At 38.3% G+C, this 20,081-nt stretch overlaps 1 protein-coding gene across 1 annotated transcript in view; it reads left to right on the top strand.

Moving 5' to 3' along the window:
• PLPP4 (phospholipid phosphatase 4) overlaps nucleotides 1-20,081 on the top strand; it is a 71,848-nt gene that overhangs the window by 28,411 nt on the left and 23,356 nt on the right. The window contains exons 4-5 of the mRNA XM_067299564.1: nucleotides 2,768-2,831; nucleotides 4,361-4,485. Of these exons, the coding sequence (XP_067155665.1) occupies nucleotides 2,768-2,831; nucleotides 4,361-4,485 (189 nt within the window). The remainder of the gene's footprint in view (nucleotides 1-2,767; nucleotides 2,832-4,360; nucleotides 4,486-20,081) is intronic.

Genomic DNA, 20,081 nt, shown 5'->3' on the forward strand with positions numbered 1-20,081 from the left:
CCAGCTGATTGTGACTGAGTCTATCTTTTGAAATCTTTTAGTGATGTGTGGTCTGAATCCTTCTGTCAGCATTGTCAGAGTCCGAAATTGACTGAAGCACTTTTATTAACAGAGAGAACTTTCAAGCACTGGGAATTGCAATTGCTTTTTTGGCAGTATATTTGAAAATGCCTAGCTATGGAATTTTCTGTGTTTTGCTGGCTAATTTGCAGTTGAATTTATTGGTGCTCAGATCGTAAGATCAAAGCGATGCTCAACTTTGCTTTAGCTAGATTGGATATAAATATTACTATGCATCTGCCTTTGAAATTTTTTTAGACAGGAATGGGTTCTTACAGCTTGTTCTTTCTCCAGTTTATCTAACACCAGTGTGAAAAACTGTTAATTTTGATTTGGTTGCTGCTAGTCATTTGTAGAAAATTCTGAAATGTTTCATGAGTGATATTTTATTGACAAGTCAGTAGAGGTAGCCTGAATTAATGAAATGCATGCAGTCACAGTACTGAGTTCCACTTTGTGTGTTTCAGAAGGAAAGGAGCTTTGAATTAGTTTCCCCATCACTTGTTCTCATCTTTTTGTTCTAAAGAGACAATCATGGTTCCTGCTGTTTTTGCCTTCTGTTAAGTTCCCTCTATAATGCCCAGGATGAAACTCTGTTTTCAGGTCCTTGCCAGCTTCTCGACTGTTCTCCCTGCCTCTCAAACTTTAAGGAAACCCCAACCTTGATGTTCTGTTCTGCAGGGTATCCCTGTGCCCCATTTGTTCAATATGTGCATAAGTGTAGAACTTCTCATGACTTAATCCTGTTCAAGTATACTGTACATTAATATGATTCAGTATGTTAATGTGTCTCATGATGTGAAGTTGATGTGAAGATTCATTAACTGTGATGAAGCTTTGCTGATTTGCACTGTGATCTGGCACACAGTTTGTAATGAATAATCAGGAAATCCCCCAAAAGGTGAATTTCTTTACACGCCTATAATCATAGGTAGAAGGGATCAAAGATTAAAAGGAGGTGAAAATACTGTCTGCATTGCTCCTCATAAAGGAGGTGGTTCAGTGTGTCTAGAGTAAGCAGTAGTTAGCTTCCTAAAGTAGGTGCCCTGAATCCTTCCCCTAGAAGTGCCCACCTCTGTCTATTGACCAGGTTATGTGTCTTGGGGTGGGCAGTGTGAATCTTCCCTAAAGTGGAGATTCACTTTATTTGTTGGCTTACGTTCACACTGACATTTGATGTTTGGACATTTGAGTAAAGAGTATGCAACATAAGTTGAAACACGGTTCAGTCAGACCTGCAGTGAACAATTAAGATAAAGCTTGGTGAAGAGAGTAGACTTTACAGCATATTTCAGAAAACAAATGTCTCTACATCCCTTAAAAAAGAGAATGTCATGCTGTGACATAGCTGGTCATATGCATTTTATCTTATAGATAATTTCTATTCAGTCATGACATGCAATCACCATAAATAACTGAGAGAACAACTGAGAGGAGAAAGAGCATGCGCATGAGTGCTCACTGTGAACAGGGGTATTGATATTGTTCAAACAAGTCAAGTATTCCACTTTCAGTGTCTCTAGGATTGATTTGTTCCTTTATTCTTGCTGGCAGCTATTGTAAAATCTGAGAAAACCCTTGGTTTTGCTTTGATGTAGGACCTCTGTCTTTATTTTAACTTAAAGAAAAATATATCCTGTGACACGCACAGATTTTTATGATCTATAATATCCTCAGGCAAAAATTTTATGGAGACAGGATGAGCGCTCCTAAAGCGCAACATTTGGGGCAGCGGTTCAATGAGAAAATAGCCAGTGGAGCTGTCATAAACTAAAATTATATTACTGTAGCTGTTCTGCTGGAAATCAGAGATTTGCCTGATAGTTTATTTCAGTTAAGAAATAAAATGCAATGGTTCTTGCAATTGTTTTAGAGAACTGCAGTCTGGACTGCAACATTAAATCAGTTTCAGTCTAAAAACAATGTACGCACTGGATCTGAATTTCACTGAAATCAAGGCAGAAATCTCCACAGTCTTTAGATGAGGTCCTTTGGGAAGTCTAAGGACTTGCTGTCTAAGTATAAATAATGAGGGTGATACAGTCATACCCAGCATGACAGTTCCTGTTTATTTCTTCAGTTTTATTACGAAGGTTGGTCAACACCTGGGAGAGAAAGGGGGAAATGTCAAGGTTTATGGTTAAAACATCTATGTCCATTTGAAAGTAAAAAAAAAAAAAAAAAAAAAAATCCAATTCTAATTTCAGCTAAAAGGCAGTTCTGCCTGAAATTGGACAGTTTAACTGAGTGTATATATATGTACATACATATAAGTGTATATGTGTTTGTGTATCTTACATATGTTATACAAAAATTCCTCTTGACCTGAAGACTAAGTTTTTTATGTAGTAAATTGCAAAACTGATAAACATAGAACTTGATTCTGTAATGCTTCTTGCATTCTGATTATTTATGTCTCTGCAAATGACATGATAGGAAAACCCATTTTGTGTAAGGAAATAAGATTTCTCAAGAGTAAAAGCAGAACAAAAGCAGTCATGTGATTGTTATGATACTTTGGGGTTTACCGTCAGTCAGCGTAATTAAAAAAAAAAAAACAGTGGACTACAAAGATCATTCTGTTGTACTGAAAGGTTCATTTTCAGTTCAGTAAAGGTTTCAGTCTGTAAATCAAATGCTGTAATGCTACAATCTATAACATGGTAGTTAGGTTATTATTGTTCTATTTGTTCATTCTGTTTTGTAGCTGTTTCCCTGGCTCTAGCTCTGAATGGAGTCTGCACAAACACTATTAAATTAATAGTGGGAAGGTAAGTCTCATCGTATTATAAATGATGGCTTTAACTGTTAAAGAAATGAAGATGACACAGTTGACAATTACAATACTTCTTAATAAAAAGATAAAAACCACTGCTCCAAAACACATTGGGTTAGCAAGGGCCTCTGTAATGCTGTCTTCTCTGGTTCAGGTGTTGTACAACTTTATTATGTGAAATCTAACTGTGGCAGGAATCTGTGCCCTTGCATTTTGTTATTTGTTTGACTGGTTGGCAGTACAGGCAAACAAGTGAAGTTTGAAAGGAGAGGTGTGAATTGAAATCACTTCATTTCATTGGCAGCACCAAAGGGGGAAGAATCACAGCATGTGAGGGTTTATATGCCAATTGCCACTAGTCTGATTAAATAGAAATCAATTCAGTCTTTATTTGACACGGTGTCTGCATTTTGTGAAGTACATTACTGAATGTGGTATTTCCAGATAATTCAAGGTCCATGGCAGAACAAACCTTGGAGCTAAGCAGTGAGTGGACTGCTAGGTAGGCCATTTTTAGGGAAGCATAAATTTGAATGAAGGGCCCAACTAGCAAACAGAACTCCCTGGAGAATAATTATTTTAGGAATTTTTGGGGTTCTTTATCTAAATTTCGAATAGCTATAACTTCAGCTGAGAAGTATATAATTGGCTTGAGTTCATACACCATTTAGTTGACTCCAACACTGCATTTGTTCTTCAGCTTCATGAGTTCTGCAGCAATTTGTGCTTGGTTTCTGATGTTGTCTGCCACAGTACTGCTTCCCTGACAATTGTAGTACTTGGCAATTTTATTTTAAAGTGCTTTTGAAATATAATTAAGGACGTCTGCATCATCCTTTACAGGCAGACATGAGCTCATTCTGCTTGCACTCCAAGCCAACTGGTTGCTCTGTTAGTATGTCTTTGAATCTGTGGCCCTTCACTTTGCTTCTATAGTGGGGTTGTGTTAGCTCAGGCTCAGTGTGACACCACTCGGGCCTACATGCTTCTGTTCAACTCAAAGTATGGTCAAAAGAAACTAAGAAGTTTGTTCAATGCAGTTAAAGAATCAGCCTCAGGACTGGGATTAGAATTTGGCAGGTTTTTTGAACCCAATCTCTTAGTATGAGTGCAGGCTCGTTCTAAGCGTGTCAGCAAGATTTGTGCGACATTGTGGGTAACCATGCTAATTTGCTCCATTGCTGGAAGTGCTGTGCAAGAGTAGCCCTGCAGATTCATTATCAGAACTGAGCTTCTGTGTATTCTTTGGAATTAAACGCACTGTGAGGAGAGTCAGGCTCCAACTCCCACTAGTTTGCTGCGCTGGAAGCTTCCCCAAAAGAGCCTGCCTGCAAAAAAAGTTTGCCTTGAATTGATTATGCAAGGAAAGTGAAGCATTTCATTTACTGGTGTGTTACTCAAGCAGGAGGCTCAAGCAGGAGGGAATGAAATCTGTACGTAATAGGCGGTAAATATAGTGATCACTTTGAGGTTTATTTGTTACTACAGCTTTTGTATTTTTAATATCCATGGTGTTTTTTGTAGACCGCGTCCCGATTTCTTTTACCGCTGCTTTCCAGATGGAGTAATGAACTCTGAAATGCACTGCACAGGTGATCCAGATCTGGTGTCCGAAGGCAGAAAAAGCTTTCCGAGTATCCATTCTTCCTGTAAGTTTATTCAAAAGCAGTACCTCTGTCAAAAACTTTGGTAATCTGTGTTTCAGAATTGCTCTTTTTTTGTTAAATTATGAATGTGATTTTTTTCTGGAGAGGCCTGTGCTTCTGTCTTAGGTCACCAACGGCCAGAAATTTTCTCCTGGAAGTAAAGTTGTGAGCCCATGACTCTTCCTGATCTTGAGAACCACCTGTCTCCACTGACAGCCACAGCAGGACTGTCAGTAGAGTGAAGCACTCTTCAAGGTTAAAGAAAACAGTATGATACCCAGGGGATATCTGGTTCCTAAAGGAGACCTCTGTATGCAACCTTTGTCCATACTGTAGATATTTATATTCCAAAGAAAGATGGCAGAACATGTAATACCATATGTCTGACTTACCATAGTTTTGATGAGATCTAGTTGTTAATATCTTTGAAGCACGAGATCTACTGAACCAATGCTCAAGTCACAAAGATAGCTTAGTTCTTAAGGTTTTGAAAAAAAAAAAATCGTTAATAAGTTTTTCTTCATGGGAAGTTGTATGTTTGGAAGTGGAATGGGTAGAAAGGAATACAAAGAGATCATATTGCATCACGTTATTCATCATAATGATCTGGGTACAAGGTCAGACTCGAGAAGTCCCCACGCTGCTAGAAGCTATCACAATGTGCTGATAGAAGGATGATTCTTTCATTCCCTGTTTTCTTAGTCACTGATGACATCCACTACTGGCCATGGCTAAGGATGGGATCCTTGACCATGTGGGCTTTTGTTCTGAACAGTTGTTAAACTTTCACATTCAGATGTCAATTGCCATTGGACTGCTTTGCCTGAGCACATGCAGGAGTAAGTGTTAGCTCTGTTCTCAGCTCAAGCAAGTATAGAAAGCACGTAGAAAATCCTGACTTTTCTGTCTACATGACAGCACAGAGGTAGTAGGTAATGGGGTGACAGGTGTATCGGTAATACCTTATTTGGAGGAGCAGGTGGGAAACAGGTAAATTGGGCACAGTTTGGGGTTTTATGAGTTGTTTTCTGCTCCTAAGACAGTACAGCTGTTCACTTATCACCCCATTTGGGTTTGAGATGGTCTATGATCTAGGTCTGATGGATTGATCAGCTACCCCAACTAATGCTGTATCCTGACAGACATTTGAGTGGTTTTACAAAACTAGTATGATTTAATTAGTTGTATTAAGTCAGATGTTTATGAATGTTCCTTTCTCTGTCTTGAGGAGCTGACTTCTAGAGTGTTTTATTTCAGGAGGTCTAATCAAATTTCTTGATCTGTAGTCTGTAACGGTGATTACTGTGAGTTTTTATTTTTTGGGTCAGAGTGATTTGTTGTGTGCTGTTCAGTTTCTGAGAACTGCCAACTGAGTACCAGTAAGTCATATCTCTGGAATTTGTTTTCCTGATTTTCTTTTTTTTCTTCTTTTTTTTTTTTTAAATAATGATTCCAGTTGGCTAATTGTACAGAGTTATATGTTGCAAACAAATTGGGTAGAGATGAATGAAATTCTGCTTTGATCTTGCTTGCAGTGTCCCCAGAAGAGATAGAGGTGTAGTGGATGTTTGTAGATATGTTATAAGCTGTATAGTCCTAATCAGTAAACCAGCTGAGCCTTGTCAAATTGTGCTTATGAGCTTTGAGTCACATTAAAGAGACAAATATATATATATATATATGGATATATAGAGAGAATATATAAATGTCTTTTAGAACAAATGGTATTTATTGCTGTTCGTAGTCTGTCTTCAAATGCTGGTTTAACACATTTAATTGCAATTCTTTTAAGTTTTTCTTCACTGTAGGACAATAAAGACTTAAATTCTCAGTACATCAGTGCATTTTATAGAGTAGTAGTACTCAATCTACTCAGTGTGCTAAGTGTGACAAGTTATAGTTTGTCAGTTCTCATTACTGAAATGCAACAGTTTAATCTGGGGCTGCAAAGTGTGAGTTATGGAGGACATACAATGAACTTTCATTTTTGCCTACACTACAAGCATAGTATCTGTAGCATGCTTTGCCCTGTCCTACATCCCAAATTTCATACCAAGATTGCCTGTTGTACAGTGAAGTGCATTCTTTGTGCCAGTGGAGCAGTCACAGAAGGCATATTGGAGTTTTATTTTTAACTGGTATGGGTTTTGTAAGCATTGAATAATTTTACTGCAGCTCACACAAAATTCAGTAGGAGCGGAATGATTGCTCAGTGGATTTAAATCAAAATTATGAGAATAGCTTTCTCCTTCACTGACTGACGCAATATTAGCATGTGGCTGAATTGACTATATTTCCCACTACAAAGCCTTTTATTAGCATGTGATAAGAAAGAAAAGATATTGTATAAGCAGTAGATTTTATCTGTTGATAAGCCAATGCTAGAGTGAGGCAATTCTGCAGTTGCTAAAAGTTCTTAACTGTTTGAAGCCTGATGTTATGATATCAAGTCTCTGACAAGCGCATGTGTTCTGAAGCCTTAAAATCACTACCCTCCACTCATTCCATGTAGCAAGATTGAAATTACCAGGGTTGACAATATTATTTTATCAAAAATGGTTTATAGTCATGATAAGAAATTAATTTTCTTGCTGCCACTTCACACCTCCCCCCCACTAGACTGAAGAGTTAAAAGAAAAAATTATTCTGGGAAACCTAACATTACACTGCCTTCTTGGACCTTTGAAGCAATGAGGATGTTAAAGTTATGATACTTTGCCTTCCGAAGTTTTACTTTAATTTTACATTTTCAGCCTTTTTTTGTGTGTAATACTGTAGACAGTCTCTCTCTTGCCCCTCCCTGTGAAAAATGATCATCTTATCTCAGATTTAAAAAGCTGTCCTTCCTGCATTCTTAACATATAAGGAACTTCAAAATTTCCTTCCATAAACTCAGTACAAGATTTTTTTGACTCCTTTCCCTCTTCTTCCAGCATAACATTACCTGTAGATAAAATGAGGATGTTCTGTTCTTCAGGTTTTTCTTATCCTCTCTCTCAGTTCAGTGTGGAATTCAGTGAGCCAAAAAAACGCCGTTAGGTTACCAATAGCACAGAATCACAGAATAATTGAGGTTGGAAGGGGCCTCTGGAGATTGTCTAAGTCCAATCCCCCTGCTCAAGCAGGGTCACCTAAAGCACGTTGCCCAAGACCTTGTCCAGATGGCTTTTGAGTATCTCCAAGGGTGGAGACTCCACAGCCTCTCTGGGTAACCTGTTCCAGTGCTCAGTCACCCTCACAGGAAAGAAGTTTTTCCTCATGTTCAGACAGAACTTCCTGTGTTTCAGTTTGTGCCTGTTGCCTCATGTCCTGTCACTGGGCACCATTGGAAAGAGTCTGGTCCCATCCTCTTGACACCCTCCCTTCAGATACTTACACACATTGGTAAGATCACTCCTCCATCTTCTCCAGGCTGAAGAGTCCCAGCTCTCTCAGCCTTTCCTCATGTGAGAGATGCTCCAGTCCCTTAATTATCTTAGTAGCCCTTTGCTGGACTCGCTCTGATAGCTGCATGTCTCTCTTGTATTGGGCAGCCCAATAATAAACATAGAGCTCCTTTCTGGGACCCAGTACCAGCTCACAGGGTTTGGATGTAAACTGGACTTTTCAGAAGAAATTGTGTTCTACCTTATACTACTGTAAATCTATAGTGACTTTATTGTTTCCAATGCAGCAGTGCTATACTTGCCTAACTGCGTGTGAGAACGAGTCGTCTTTGATGTTATATCAGCTCCCTTAACCTTGCTCCCTGCAAGTTTTGTGTAATTTGTGAGGTCGTCCTGTGTTATTCTTATATGAAGCAGCACCAAAAAAGCTTATGTTTTTTCCTGTTTTATCCTGCTTTCATGGCTGCAGAAATGTAAGTGGGAAGAATGAGTTGACATAAACTATAGCACCTCTCTTGGAATGGTAGTTACAAGTAGCCCACTACAATTTGGTGTTTTCTACTTTGCTTGAACATGTGAAGAAAATAAATCACAAGCGAAAGCAACATGCTGCCAGGCAGCTGGTAAAGAGAGATTAAAAGCTTCAGTCAAGAGCCATTTTCATCTTTAAACCAACTTTTCTTACCCAATTCCTTGGACAGACCATCAATCAAAAACTTTTTTATACTCTAAATAGTCATCTATGCAAAACAAGGCCTTTGACAAGAAAGTTTGTTGTGCTGTGAATGTTTACTGCAGGAATATAGTACAGGAATGTATAACAACAGTGACAATACTGACATCCTCGTATGGCATGACCTGACCTTGTATGCTCAGTAAAAATGTTGTGAACTGCCTTTCTTCCACTCTGAGGATCAGCTTGTGCCATGAAGGAGAATGCATTCCCCTTATTAGGGACACGGATGATTTTCTTGGCTTAAATTACCATGTCTTTCATCTCCCTGTGCCAAGGAGTGTATGCAATACAAATATGAATATGTTTGGAGCCTAACCTGTTTTGGAAAGGGGTAGAGACACTTGCAGGTAGAAGTGAACTACAGTTGCCCGAAACAATTAAGGCGTGTTGTACCAAATCAGAAAAGGAGGGACCTAAGTGAAGACAATGTTGTTGTTACCACCCTCTCTGAACAAGGGGAGAACTTTACCTGCAGGGGTTGCTGAAAGTGTACTTTGAATTGGTGTGCCTCATTCAAGGCTGCTTTCTCCTAGCTCTGTTCTTTGCTGTCTTTTCCTGGAAAGACTGCTGAGATTACTCAAATCCTTCTTTGTTTAACTTTTAACCACTGCAACTTTAGTTTAGAATCTACGCAAGCACAACCCCAGTATTCAATGACTGCATCGAAATTTGCGCAGTAGTGCATGTTGCACTGGATCTGAGAAGTCCCTGGATCTTCTGGATTGCTTGGAGCACATTTTGCCTCTTTACCAGTTGAACTGCCAGAATATCTTGTTTGAGGGAACCAATATGTGGGGGAGGGGAGTCAAGACTCCTGTCGGGGTCCAGCAGCTCAGAGGTGTTCCTGAGTCCCAAGTTCAGGCATAGCTATTCTGACTAAAGCCCTTCCAAAATGTAGGTCTGCTCTTCCATACTTAGTATTTCTGTGGCTCTATAATTCGTTGGCTATTTAGTGTAACTGGCATTATAACTGTTGGCTATTAAAGCTGCTATCTGTGAAGATACTGTGCAGCCTCTGTATGTGCATACTTCATTCAAAGAATAATGTTTATGGGAATCATAAAGGCAGCATGTTCTTCCTCCTGCACGTGTCTTCTATGCAGTTATTTTGCAGAGAGCCTTCAGACAGCCTACTGGAGATACATGTGGCATCCTAATTTCTCAAGGTATGTGGAGTAAGCATGCTTACTCTTCAAGGTGTGTTCTGGTTGTATTTTGCATGCTTGCTGTCCAAACAACAAGCAAGTGTATCTCAAAAGTGGCCCTGAAAATGGTGGAAGTTACTGAACATTGATGATAACTTATAATATCTGGAAGTGCTGCCTGGAATAAGGACTGGAGGAAGTCTGACATCCCTGTGGTGGGCTTCTGAAGACAGTATTTCTCCTGAGTGTTTGGTGAAGTACGATAGGAATTGCACTTTGCTGGGTGTTTTTGGTAGTTTTATGCTAATTTACCCCAAATTTAGCCATCCCAATGTGCAGCAGAAACAAGAATATATCTCTTCCTCAGATCACTCCTTGCAGTGCTGGAAAGCACATGATGCAGCTGATGATGGGACTCTTCACCGTTTTTCTCTCCTTGTAGCACAATTCAAACAGCAGCATCAAGCAACAGATGTAGAGCAAAATATGAGCAGCAAAATGGTTGAACATATAGACAGAATGATTTTGCATATTAAAGAAGCAAACAGCACAAATTATACTGAAATCAATAAAAAGTTATTGTTGTCTGGAATTAATAATACATGCAATGATTATGTAGCATACCAATTGGGGAAAAAATGGAATGCATGAATAAAGAGTATTTAATTGAATGCAACATATGAAAACCGATAAGAGAAAAATACAGTGAAGTTATATAGTGAATACAGTGAAAATACAGGACAGTTAATTGGATAAACCACATGCACTGCTGACAGCTGAAAAGAACACTGAATTTGCAGGCATATAGTATAATAATAGGATGGATGGAAGGCTATTCATGATTGATTTCTTCCTTTTTATCTCATGATTGATGTCGTTTTGACATTTGAGTCAGACTACAGGATCTTTCCACACACAAAATGTGAACCTAGAGTCTTGTAGCATTATTTTTCTGAAAATCAGTAATATCTAACTGTTTTAATATTTATTGTTGAAAAGTTACCATCACACAGAAGCTTTTGTTAAGTTTAATTATTGCCTTATACATCAGAGTGCAGAGAAAGTGCATGAGAAGTAAACCCTTGTAATACTAATTTTACATGCAGCAAAGCAATTCCAGGCAGACCAGATATTCAGTGATAAAGACTGGAAATGAAATCAGAACAGTTCTTTTCAATATCAGTCCTTTGTTACTTTAAGTAGCTTTATGCATTTACCGATTCAAGAAGTATTTCACAATGCATCATTTTTCATGTACTCTACTAGCAGTGAATGTTTGTTTTTTTAGATACTGCCTAAATAAACTTTAGGATGCACTTAAAATTTAGCATTTTAGAAGGTGGAGCAAATGAACTGAAGTGAACTTCCATTCCTTCCATCTGAAACCTTTGAGAAGCTGGCTCTGATATCCAGTAGAGTTTTTTTACTTTTTCTAATTTCTTTTAGCAAAATAGAATGTCACTTATGAATAGTTTAATTAATGCTGTCAAGAAACAATTTTATACAAGATCCTTCAAAGTATCTTTATAAAAAACCTAGAGTTTTGGGAAGAACTGATGGAGCTCTGACCAAATCTGGGTAAGAAATAAGAATACATACTTACCTAGTTTACTGGATGTTTTTACACAGTTGCATGTTGGCTGGAGATTGGTTTAAACTAGAAATAGCACCATTTGCCAGGACTGCAGGTAGATTTCAGAGGAGAAATTAAGCATAATTTGTGTGTATTATGAAAGAAGACGGTAGGCAGTTTAGGGAGTGGAGTGGAAACTGAAAGATACTTTAGAAGACAGAAAAAAATACAGCTGTCAAGGAAAGCACATTTTAGAAACACAAATTCATAGAAATCCAAGTCTTGTTAGCCATCACAGAACAAGCTGTTCATAATTAATTTCTCAAAGATTTTGGCTGTGAAGATTCAGGCTTAAAAATATGCATTCAGATTGTATTCCCAAGTTGGTGATAACGAGTTTTGGTACAGAGCTCTGAGTCAAAGGGAGGAAGACCCATGACATTTTAATTCAGTCCTTAACCCGGAATTCATCTATATAAATGAGGGTAGATCACCAACAGCAAGCACAGTTGTGCTGCAAAAGTGTGTCCTTTCACTTATGGTAATAGAATAAGTGAGTGTGTTTTGACTTGTTGCCAAAACTAGGTGAACTTGTTGATCTGGCCTCAAAGGTTTGCTTATGTTTGCATGTTACTTATCAGAGCAATGGGTAGTTAAGCAGAGTAAAATAGACACAAGGCTGGCAGTCAGAAGTATCATAGTTCTGCATCCAGCTACAGACCTGTCTTGCGTTCCTGCTTCTGTGATAGTTGTGAACTATGATGGTAGAGAAGGTTGAGGGGAGCATAGCATAGAGATCTCAAAGTGCGGGGCTTTTACTGTCATAGCCTACCTTCTCTTTCACATTTATTGACTGTTTATTGGCTAGTCATAAGTGCTGAAGAAAATGTTTTGGGGAGTATCAAACTGCTAAAGGACTTTTCAAAGCCATATCCTGTGCAGAAAAAGTGTAGATCTAGAGACTTATTTCAGATCTCAGCTTAGCAAGCAATAGACCATTTCGATGTAAATATCACTTTGCGATAGCAGTAAAACCCGCAGTATTATATTCTGAGCTGCTTGCCATGTAAATGATTTCTGAATGGATTATCTACTGAAGCTTTCTTAGAAAAAAGTAACAGCTCAGCAATACAGACTTGCTTCAAATATTTGTTTGGTCAAAGATATTATTTATTTATTAAAAAAAAAAAAAAAGATTCCTAGGCAGTCAGACATCTTAGAATATGCTGACATTATTGCAGTAATGAAGTCTTTGGAGGAGCAAATATGGGTAAATAATAGTAATGCAACAGATTTTATTCAAAAACACCAAAAATCCTGTGTGGAGGAAATGCTAAATTCTTGACACTGTTTGCTTTATTAGAGGAAGTGATTATTTCATGATGAATAGCTGTCCTTAGGTTCATATTCTACTCAAAAATATGTGCAAGCAGATTGCAGTTCTCAGAGTTTATAAACTCAGGTTTACTTAGTGACTGTTTGTGAATGTTTTATTTATGAATTGGTCATCAATATTTGCTATTTAAGCTGTATTTTTCAGCTTAGAGATTGCTCTCATAGATTTCAGGAAGTTGCATGAAACTGGTTTTGATGCCTTTGTGCTAAATAAAAAAGGAATTGCTTGGTGAGAGGTAATTTTGAACTCCTTGGAGCCTGTACTTTTTTTATATCTATTTAATATCAGTAGTCAGTGGCAGATCAAGCCAATGATTGTCATGAATACCCACACAGGCATCTTGAAATTAGTAAGTGTTGTGAATAAATGAATAATGGTTTGCTAGTCTGGTTTATACCAGCTTATAGTTTGAGTCACAGAATTACAGAATCATCGAAGTTGGAAGGGGCCTCTGGTGATCATCTGGTCCACCCCTCCCTGCTTTGAGCAGGGTTAGCTAGAGCAGGTTACTGAGGGCCATGTCCAGTTGAGTTTTGGATATCCCTGAGGATGGAAATTCCACATCTTCTCTGGGCAACTTGTTCCAGTACCTGATGAACTTCACAGTAAAAATGTTTTTTCTTAAGCTTGAATAGAATTTCCTGTATTTCAGTTTGGGGCCGTTGCCTCTTGTCCTTTCACTGGAAATCACTGAGAGGAGTCTGGCTCCATCTTCCTTACTGCCTCCCATCAGGTATTTATACACATTGATGACACCCACCCTGAGCATTCCCTTCTTGATGCTAGACAATCCCAGCTCTCTCAGCCTCTCCTTGTATGTCACATGCTCCAGTCCTTTAATCATCTTTCTGACCCTTCACTGGACTTGCTCCAATGTGTCCATGTCTCTTGTACTTGGGAGCCCCCCACTGGACCCAGCACTCCAGGTGTGGCCTCACCCGTGCTGGGTGGAGAGGAAGGATCACCTCCCTTGACCTGCTGGCAGCGCTCTGCCTAGTGCAGCACGGGTTGCTGCTGGCCATCATCGCCGCAAGGGCACATTGCTGGTTCATGTTCAGCTTTTTGTCCATCACAACCCCCCAATCCTTTTCTGCAAAGCTGCTTTCCAGCTGGTCAGCCCCCAGTGTGTTCTGGTGCATGGGGTTATTCTTCACCAGATGCAGGACTGTGCGTTTCCCTGTATTTAACTTCGTGAGACTTCTGTCAGCCATTGATCTCAAATAGAACAATGCAAGTGGATTTCATATAACTTTCTAACTGGAAGACAAACTTGATAAAAATCGGTTAAATAATAGAGTTGCTGAAGAGATAATTAAACTTACAATTTTATGTTAGAGCTGGATAGATTTATGTTAATAAATTCAATAAAAAACATTTTCTGTATAAAAGTACTGTATGAGTGGTAATGTGAGTGAAATGACCTTGTGCATTTTTCCCATAAAATACTTCTGTGATTTTATTTTTGTAGCTGGAATGTTGACATAAGTTAGTTTAAAAAGTTGACTTCTGGCTAAATTGTGTTTTTAATTTTTTTTTTTTTAATAGAAATCTTCATTGTTTCCAGAGGTTCCTTTTTTTCAAGGAAAAATCAAAATTTGTAGAAACTATTTTTAGTAACATCTCCATTTGATTTGAGCTGCTTCCAGCATGACTGTTAACACTGTATTATAGATGAGCTCTTCTCTGTTTTTCTCTTTGTATTGTATCAGTTGAAAAAGAGTTGTGGCAATTACTGTTGAATACGGCTGAAGAAATCAGAGAATTTCATGAGAAAACTGAAATGAAGCATGTAATCAGTGTATTTGGTTGTAGGGACAATAACAGTGAGTATGTCATATGTTTCTGAATTGCTTACTCCCTTGATGAATAAAGGACTCTTGATATGTTTGAAAGAATAATGGCCCTTTAGAGGTGGAAAAAGAAAATGATTTTCTCTCTCTTTCAAGATATAGCATACACTTGCCTCAGTCTTCTCAGACAAGATGGCAAACCACATATACATACTCTTTTTTGTGTCTTGGTTGACCCCCTTTATGTAGGAAGTTCATGGTTTTTAAAAGAAACAGTTCCTTTCAGTGTATATTTTGATAACATGCACTTTTCATACAAGAATGCCCCACACAGTAATATGTCACTACTAATGCCCCAAATTTGCTGTGGCCAGATTTGCAAGGATTTGATATTTCAGGTTCTAACACTGTGCAGAGTTGATTTTTCACAGCCTCTTTTTTCAGGATAAGCCTTTGCAGATACAAATTCATCATAAATTGAGGTTAATGTCTATTTCCAAAATAGGAGGAAATCTTGCTCTGACCAAAATCAATGCTAAAACTGAATTAGCTGGAGAATTCCTATCTATTAATAATCATCACTGCTACATCTAAGAAATCATCAACAAAAAGGGTTAATGGGAGCAATGACCAAAGAATTAGGATCTTAATACCTACTGTGCACTTCAGCATAACCACGCCTTTGAGAAAACTTTGCAGGTGGAACATGTTGCACATTGTCAGTTCCATGTGTATCAAAAGTAGGATATGCATGCTATATGAGTACTGGACATGAGGTGATCTGTGCTCCTTTGTGGGGAGAAACAGCAGTGTCTCTAAGAAAGGAAGTACAAACAGCAAGAGGAAAAACTAATAGGTTACCCTTTTCTGCTGGCATAATAAATGAGATTACATCTTCAGACCAGTCCTGAACAGTAATTTCCTACTTTAAGTAGCTAGATTCTATTACGAATGACAGCAGTAATTGTTCATTTCTTGTAACAAGCTTAAGGTTATGTAAGAAAAATTCTTCCATAGAGATCCCCCGGCACTATCTGCAGATGAGAATAAGGAGAGGAATCCCAGCTGCCTTTTTGTCACTGCATTTCCATCTTTTCCTTTGTGAGGAAGCCAACCCTCATATCCTATAAGTATAAGCAATATGTATGTCTTTCCCTTTAACTCTGGCATACTTCCTAGAAGCAGAGCTCCTGTGTTAGCTTCCTCAGACTGCCCTGTAAGAAGTTTCCTTACAGAATTAAAGGGACTGTACTGAAAAGCTAATATTACTGTCAGTGTTTGCATTTGACCATTGCCATTGAATGCAGGTGGAAGCTGGGAGACTGACAATGTCCATTGCCACCCTCATCCCTACAGAGCATCCCTTCTTGGGCAGGAATGGCAATAAACACTATTTCAGAAACAGTGCTCAGGACATAGTTCTCCTATCCAGAATGCGGAAAGCAAACATTGTAAGTTTCTGCTCCCATCTTTTTCTAGGAAGAAAACAATAGGTAATTTCCACAAGCTATTAAGAGTTTGAGTATATTAAATCATCTAGATGCCAATTTATTAAGTGGCTATGATGCATATTATTGTGGTAAATGAGGTGGCTATTTACCTGCCTATTTTCTTTATGAAAATATATAGCCATGCAGGTGTGCTATTTGTCTTTGTCATTGCTTACTGCTTATCTGTCTGAGGATACAGTGAGTCTTAAGGTGAAAGGACATATCTGTATCTTTCCATCAAATTTTCTGTAAACAGTAAGTTTGCTTCCAAGCCACATAAAGGGTCTTTGCTTTTCACCAGCACCTAGTCTTTTGTATTAAAATGACTGACAGATCTGGATCATGAGGTGTTATATCTCTCTGCTGTCCAGCAAAATTTAGCAGACTCTTTTCAAAAATGAAGCTGAAAGTAGCATGATTCTTCACAGCAGCATATGTTATTTAGCAATGCCAAAGACTGCATGAAAAATCAAAAATGAAACCATATTCTATCAGATAAGCCTGTTCCTTCCTTGATCTCAGCACTGTGACTTGTGATCCACTGTAATTTGTAGTTTTACATAGGATACCAAAGAGTTGGTGGGGTTGCCTCCCACCACCCAACTTGTAGAGCCTATCATGCAGGGAACTCAGGATTGGAGTGAGACTTCCAGAGAAGAGTAAGAGAAATCATCTCTGGAATCATCTTGTATCTTGCATCACCAATTAGGTATAGAAGTTTGTCTACTGCTCCCTTTTCTCTCATCTAAACTGTACTTTTCAGGTAAAGTTGGGGTATATACTTGATTTCACAGCTTGAAGAAGACTTGGTAATGATATCGTTACTGAGTAGCCATTACCTACTGAGGTAGGCTTAAGCTGTATACAAAGTTAAGACCCACTGTTCTTCTGACCACACTTCTAATTGAAAGGAGCTTGAGTCTGTGAACTGTTGTGACAACTCTTCTCCTGTGAATCAAAGCAAGTCAGAAAGCCCAAGACTACTTTGAAAACTGATGACTCTCAACTTAGGCCTGTAGACAGAGGAGACTGGTACATCAGTTTCTGACCATCTTTAGGAAAGAAATAGAACAAAATCTTCCTCTATAAAATAAATAAAAATGAGAAACCTCACCATAACACTGTTCTATGCAAAACTGGCAAATAGTGAGATTCTGTGAGATTGCCATTGTGGCACAGTCCTAACATCCCACTCTGAAATCCTTTCGGTATGTTTTTGTGTAGCATTTTTCTGTAAGAACAAACCAAGTGTAGAGATATTACTAAAACAGGTATGTTGTTAGCTCTTCGCAAGTTATATATTTGCTAATGTGGAGTGTTCAGTAAGGCTAGTTAAGCTCAACAGTGGACTGCTTTAGGCAGCACTCAGAGAGGTAAGAGAAACTGAGCTACTGCATTGTATATGAGAAGGAGGCAAATAGCTGAAGAAAAACCATGTCTTGGTTGCATGTTCATTGTATTCAATGCATTAAAAGGTTTCTTGCCTTTCTGCAGGGGTTAATTTTAATTTCTGGTCAAACTCTGACCTCATGAAGGATATCTCTTCATCCTCCTCTACAAAGAAGAAGAAAAGGAATCTTAGACCCAGTCAGAGCTCCTGTTTTGATAACTAGAAGCTTATATACTTTGTGAGTTTGGCCCCAGTCCCGTCAGGTGTGAAACATTCTGGTCAGATCTGATCAGGCATGATTGCTAGAGGTAGTCCGTGATCTTAATCTTAGGAAGGGGTAAATTTCTAAATCCCTTGGGACTAAATGTAAGGCTTTCAATGGCAGCATTTTTGTTCTAATCGGTAGTGTACTTTGAAGATAGTTTTATGACAGTCCTCTTTTACTGCAGTGTGGTTCACGTGATCTTGGAGACCATAGACTGGATTTCCTTTGGATGAGATTAAACCAGAATGTTTATTAGGCTGTTTGGCCTAGACTGGAGCTATTTGGAAGTAAAATAGGTCATCCTGTTTCCATGGGGATGGTAAACCTATCTACAGAGTGGTCTGGTGTAGGTCTCCTCTGTGAGCTGGGATGTATGTTTTCAGTTTTTCTACAAGAGCTAGTTATGACCAGCCTCTAAATGACAGTGGGTGACTCAATACCCTTTTGAGCTGCAAGAGGGATAGAACTGACTGACAGAAGTATATGTTTTTGTAATACAAATAACCCTGAGCCGATCTAGAAATATTTCAGTAAAACAAGAGTACCAGCTGCAGTTTTATCATAAGTAAAACAAATCAATAAAACCCTCAGAACTGAATCATAAAATTAAAATACTAGGCATCCTTCTTTAGAGATGTCTGACTGATTTATCAGATTGCAGAAATCTCGGTCATAAAGATTTCTGAATACATTGATTTAACTCTGATGAAAACAAGGGAATATTAAAAATCCCTTGAGATAAAAGCTATGAGATAAATATAGGAAATCAAGCATGTTGTTTATTCCAGAAAGAGAAAAGTACAGAGCATCTGCAAAAAGCCTCGTTGGGATTTTGATATTACTGTCAATTCTGCATAGAAAGCACTAGATATTACAGATAAGTAAGTAGGTAGATAGTAATAATTTTTTCCCATGTAGAGAGGACTGAGCAAATAAGGAAGTCAGCGTTTTATCTAACAAAACCTACATGTAAAACATTCATGCAAAATATTTTTAAAACTAACAATACTGCTCTGCTGCAATCCCCCTGATTTCCTGTACTTCTCTCATAATTTTCTCTTCAGCTTTTACTTTTTGTTTGTTTCAGTCTGAACTTAGTCAGTGTTTTTAGAACTCTTTATGACTGTGATTTCTGCATTCTGTTTGATCAACCAGAAACTTTGGAAAAATGATCGTGCTGGGAGTTTCTAATCATATTGGAAGGCAATGTAAGTTGGACTCATGGATTAAATTGTAATCATAGTATAGTATTTTAGGAGCCCCCCCCCCTTTTTTTTTAAACTTCTCATGGTGAGGGCAGTCTGTGCAAGATTTTTTTGAAGGAATTAGGGAAAGGAAATCAGAATGGTTGGCCAGATGCTTTTGGTGTAAGAGAACTTCCACAGACACTAGGGACTAGATACAATGTGGACAGCTGAGGGTGTTCAATGATGCAAGAAGTTCTCTGTTATATGATTAGCCATTCTATTCTTCACGCTATTAGGCTGTCTTACCTGTCATCCTTCCCTTGGCTGTATTCCTTCATTCCTTCCTTGAAGGTGGGATTCAGCTCTCTTGACTGTATGCATCCTTATCTGAAACATTCACAGAAGGGCTCCTTGCTAGTCAAGGGAGCACTAGGAGGCACAGTTCATCTGACCTGTTCTAAATGTCTCTTAGAGTGAGATAAAACACACCTTGGAAATGCCTATTTTTCCCTATCAATTGTAGTCTAGATGACTGGTTCACAAACTAATATCTGCATTTGTTCAGACGTGACCTATCCCTCCTGGCTAAACTCTGCTTATTTTGGCAGGAGGGATTTTTGAGATTGCTCCTAAATTAGTTTTCTGTCTGGTCCACTGCTTGGATTTTGGGGAGGGAGAGACAAAGATGTAACTTCTTCCCCTCTCTAAAACAGTTATAAATTTCAAGCAGTCGGACTAAAAGCCTCCATCGTATGAATTTGTCATCTTGGACAGGTGGCGACTGTCACCATGGTTCTCAAAATATATAGCACCTTTTCTGTCAACTGGCTGATTGCTTAATATTTTATTTCCTCTTTTTCTCTGCAATTAACAGTCCACTCAAAGTGTTAATGTTTGTATAGTGCATTACCATTGTATTACTCCTGAGGAGTTGCCACCTCTGATGGTATGGAAGCTGATTATGCAGTGCAAGCTTGCAGCAGATTTGCTTGATGAAGCTCTAATTGTATGAACATAGAATTTGTGGTATGTCTTGCTGTGCCACTAAAATGAAAAAAGGAGACTGGAAAATATTATATCTTTGGAGTGAAAGGACAGCTAGTTCTGCCTCCCCTTTTCACTAAGTAATTGAATTTAGTTGTAGAAAATAAATCTTTTTACATTTTAAAAGCCATTCATTTGTTTGAAAAATTAAAATGATTTGTGTGTTTCAGGGTGAAGAAATTATTGAATTTCAATAG

The sequence above is a fragment of the Apteryx mantelli genome, chromosome 7 (assembly GCF_036417845.1).
Source record: "Apteryx mantelli isolate bAptMan1 chromosome 7, bAptMan1.hap1, whole genome shotgun sequence".
NCBI classification, from domain to species: Eukaryota; Metazoa; Chordata; class Aves; order Apterygiformes; family Apterygidae; genus Apteryx; species Apteryx mantelli.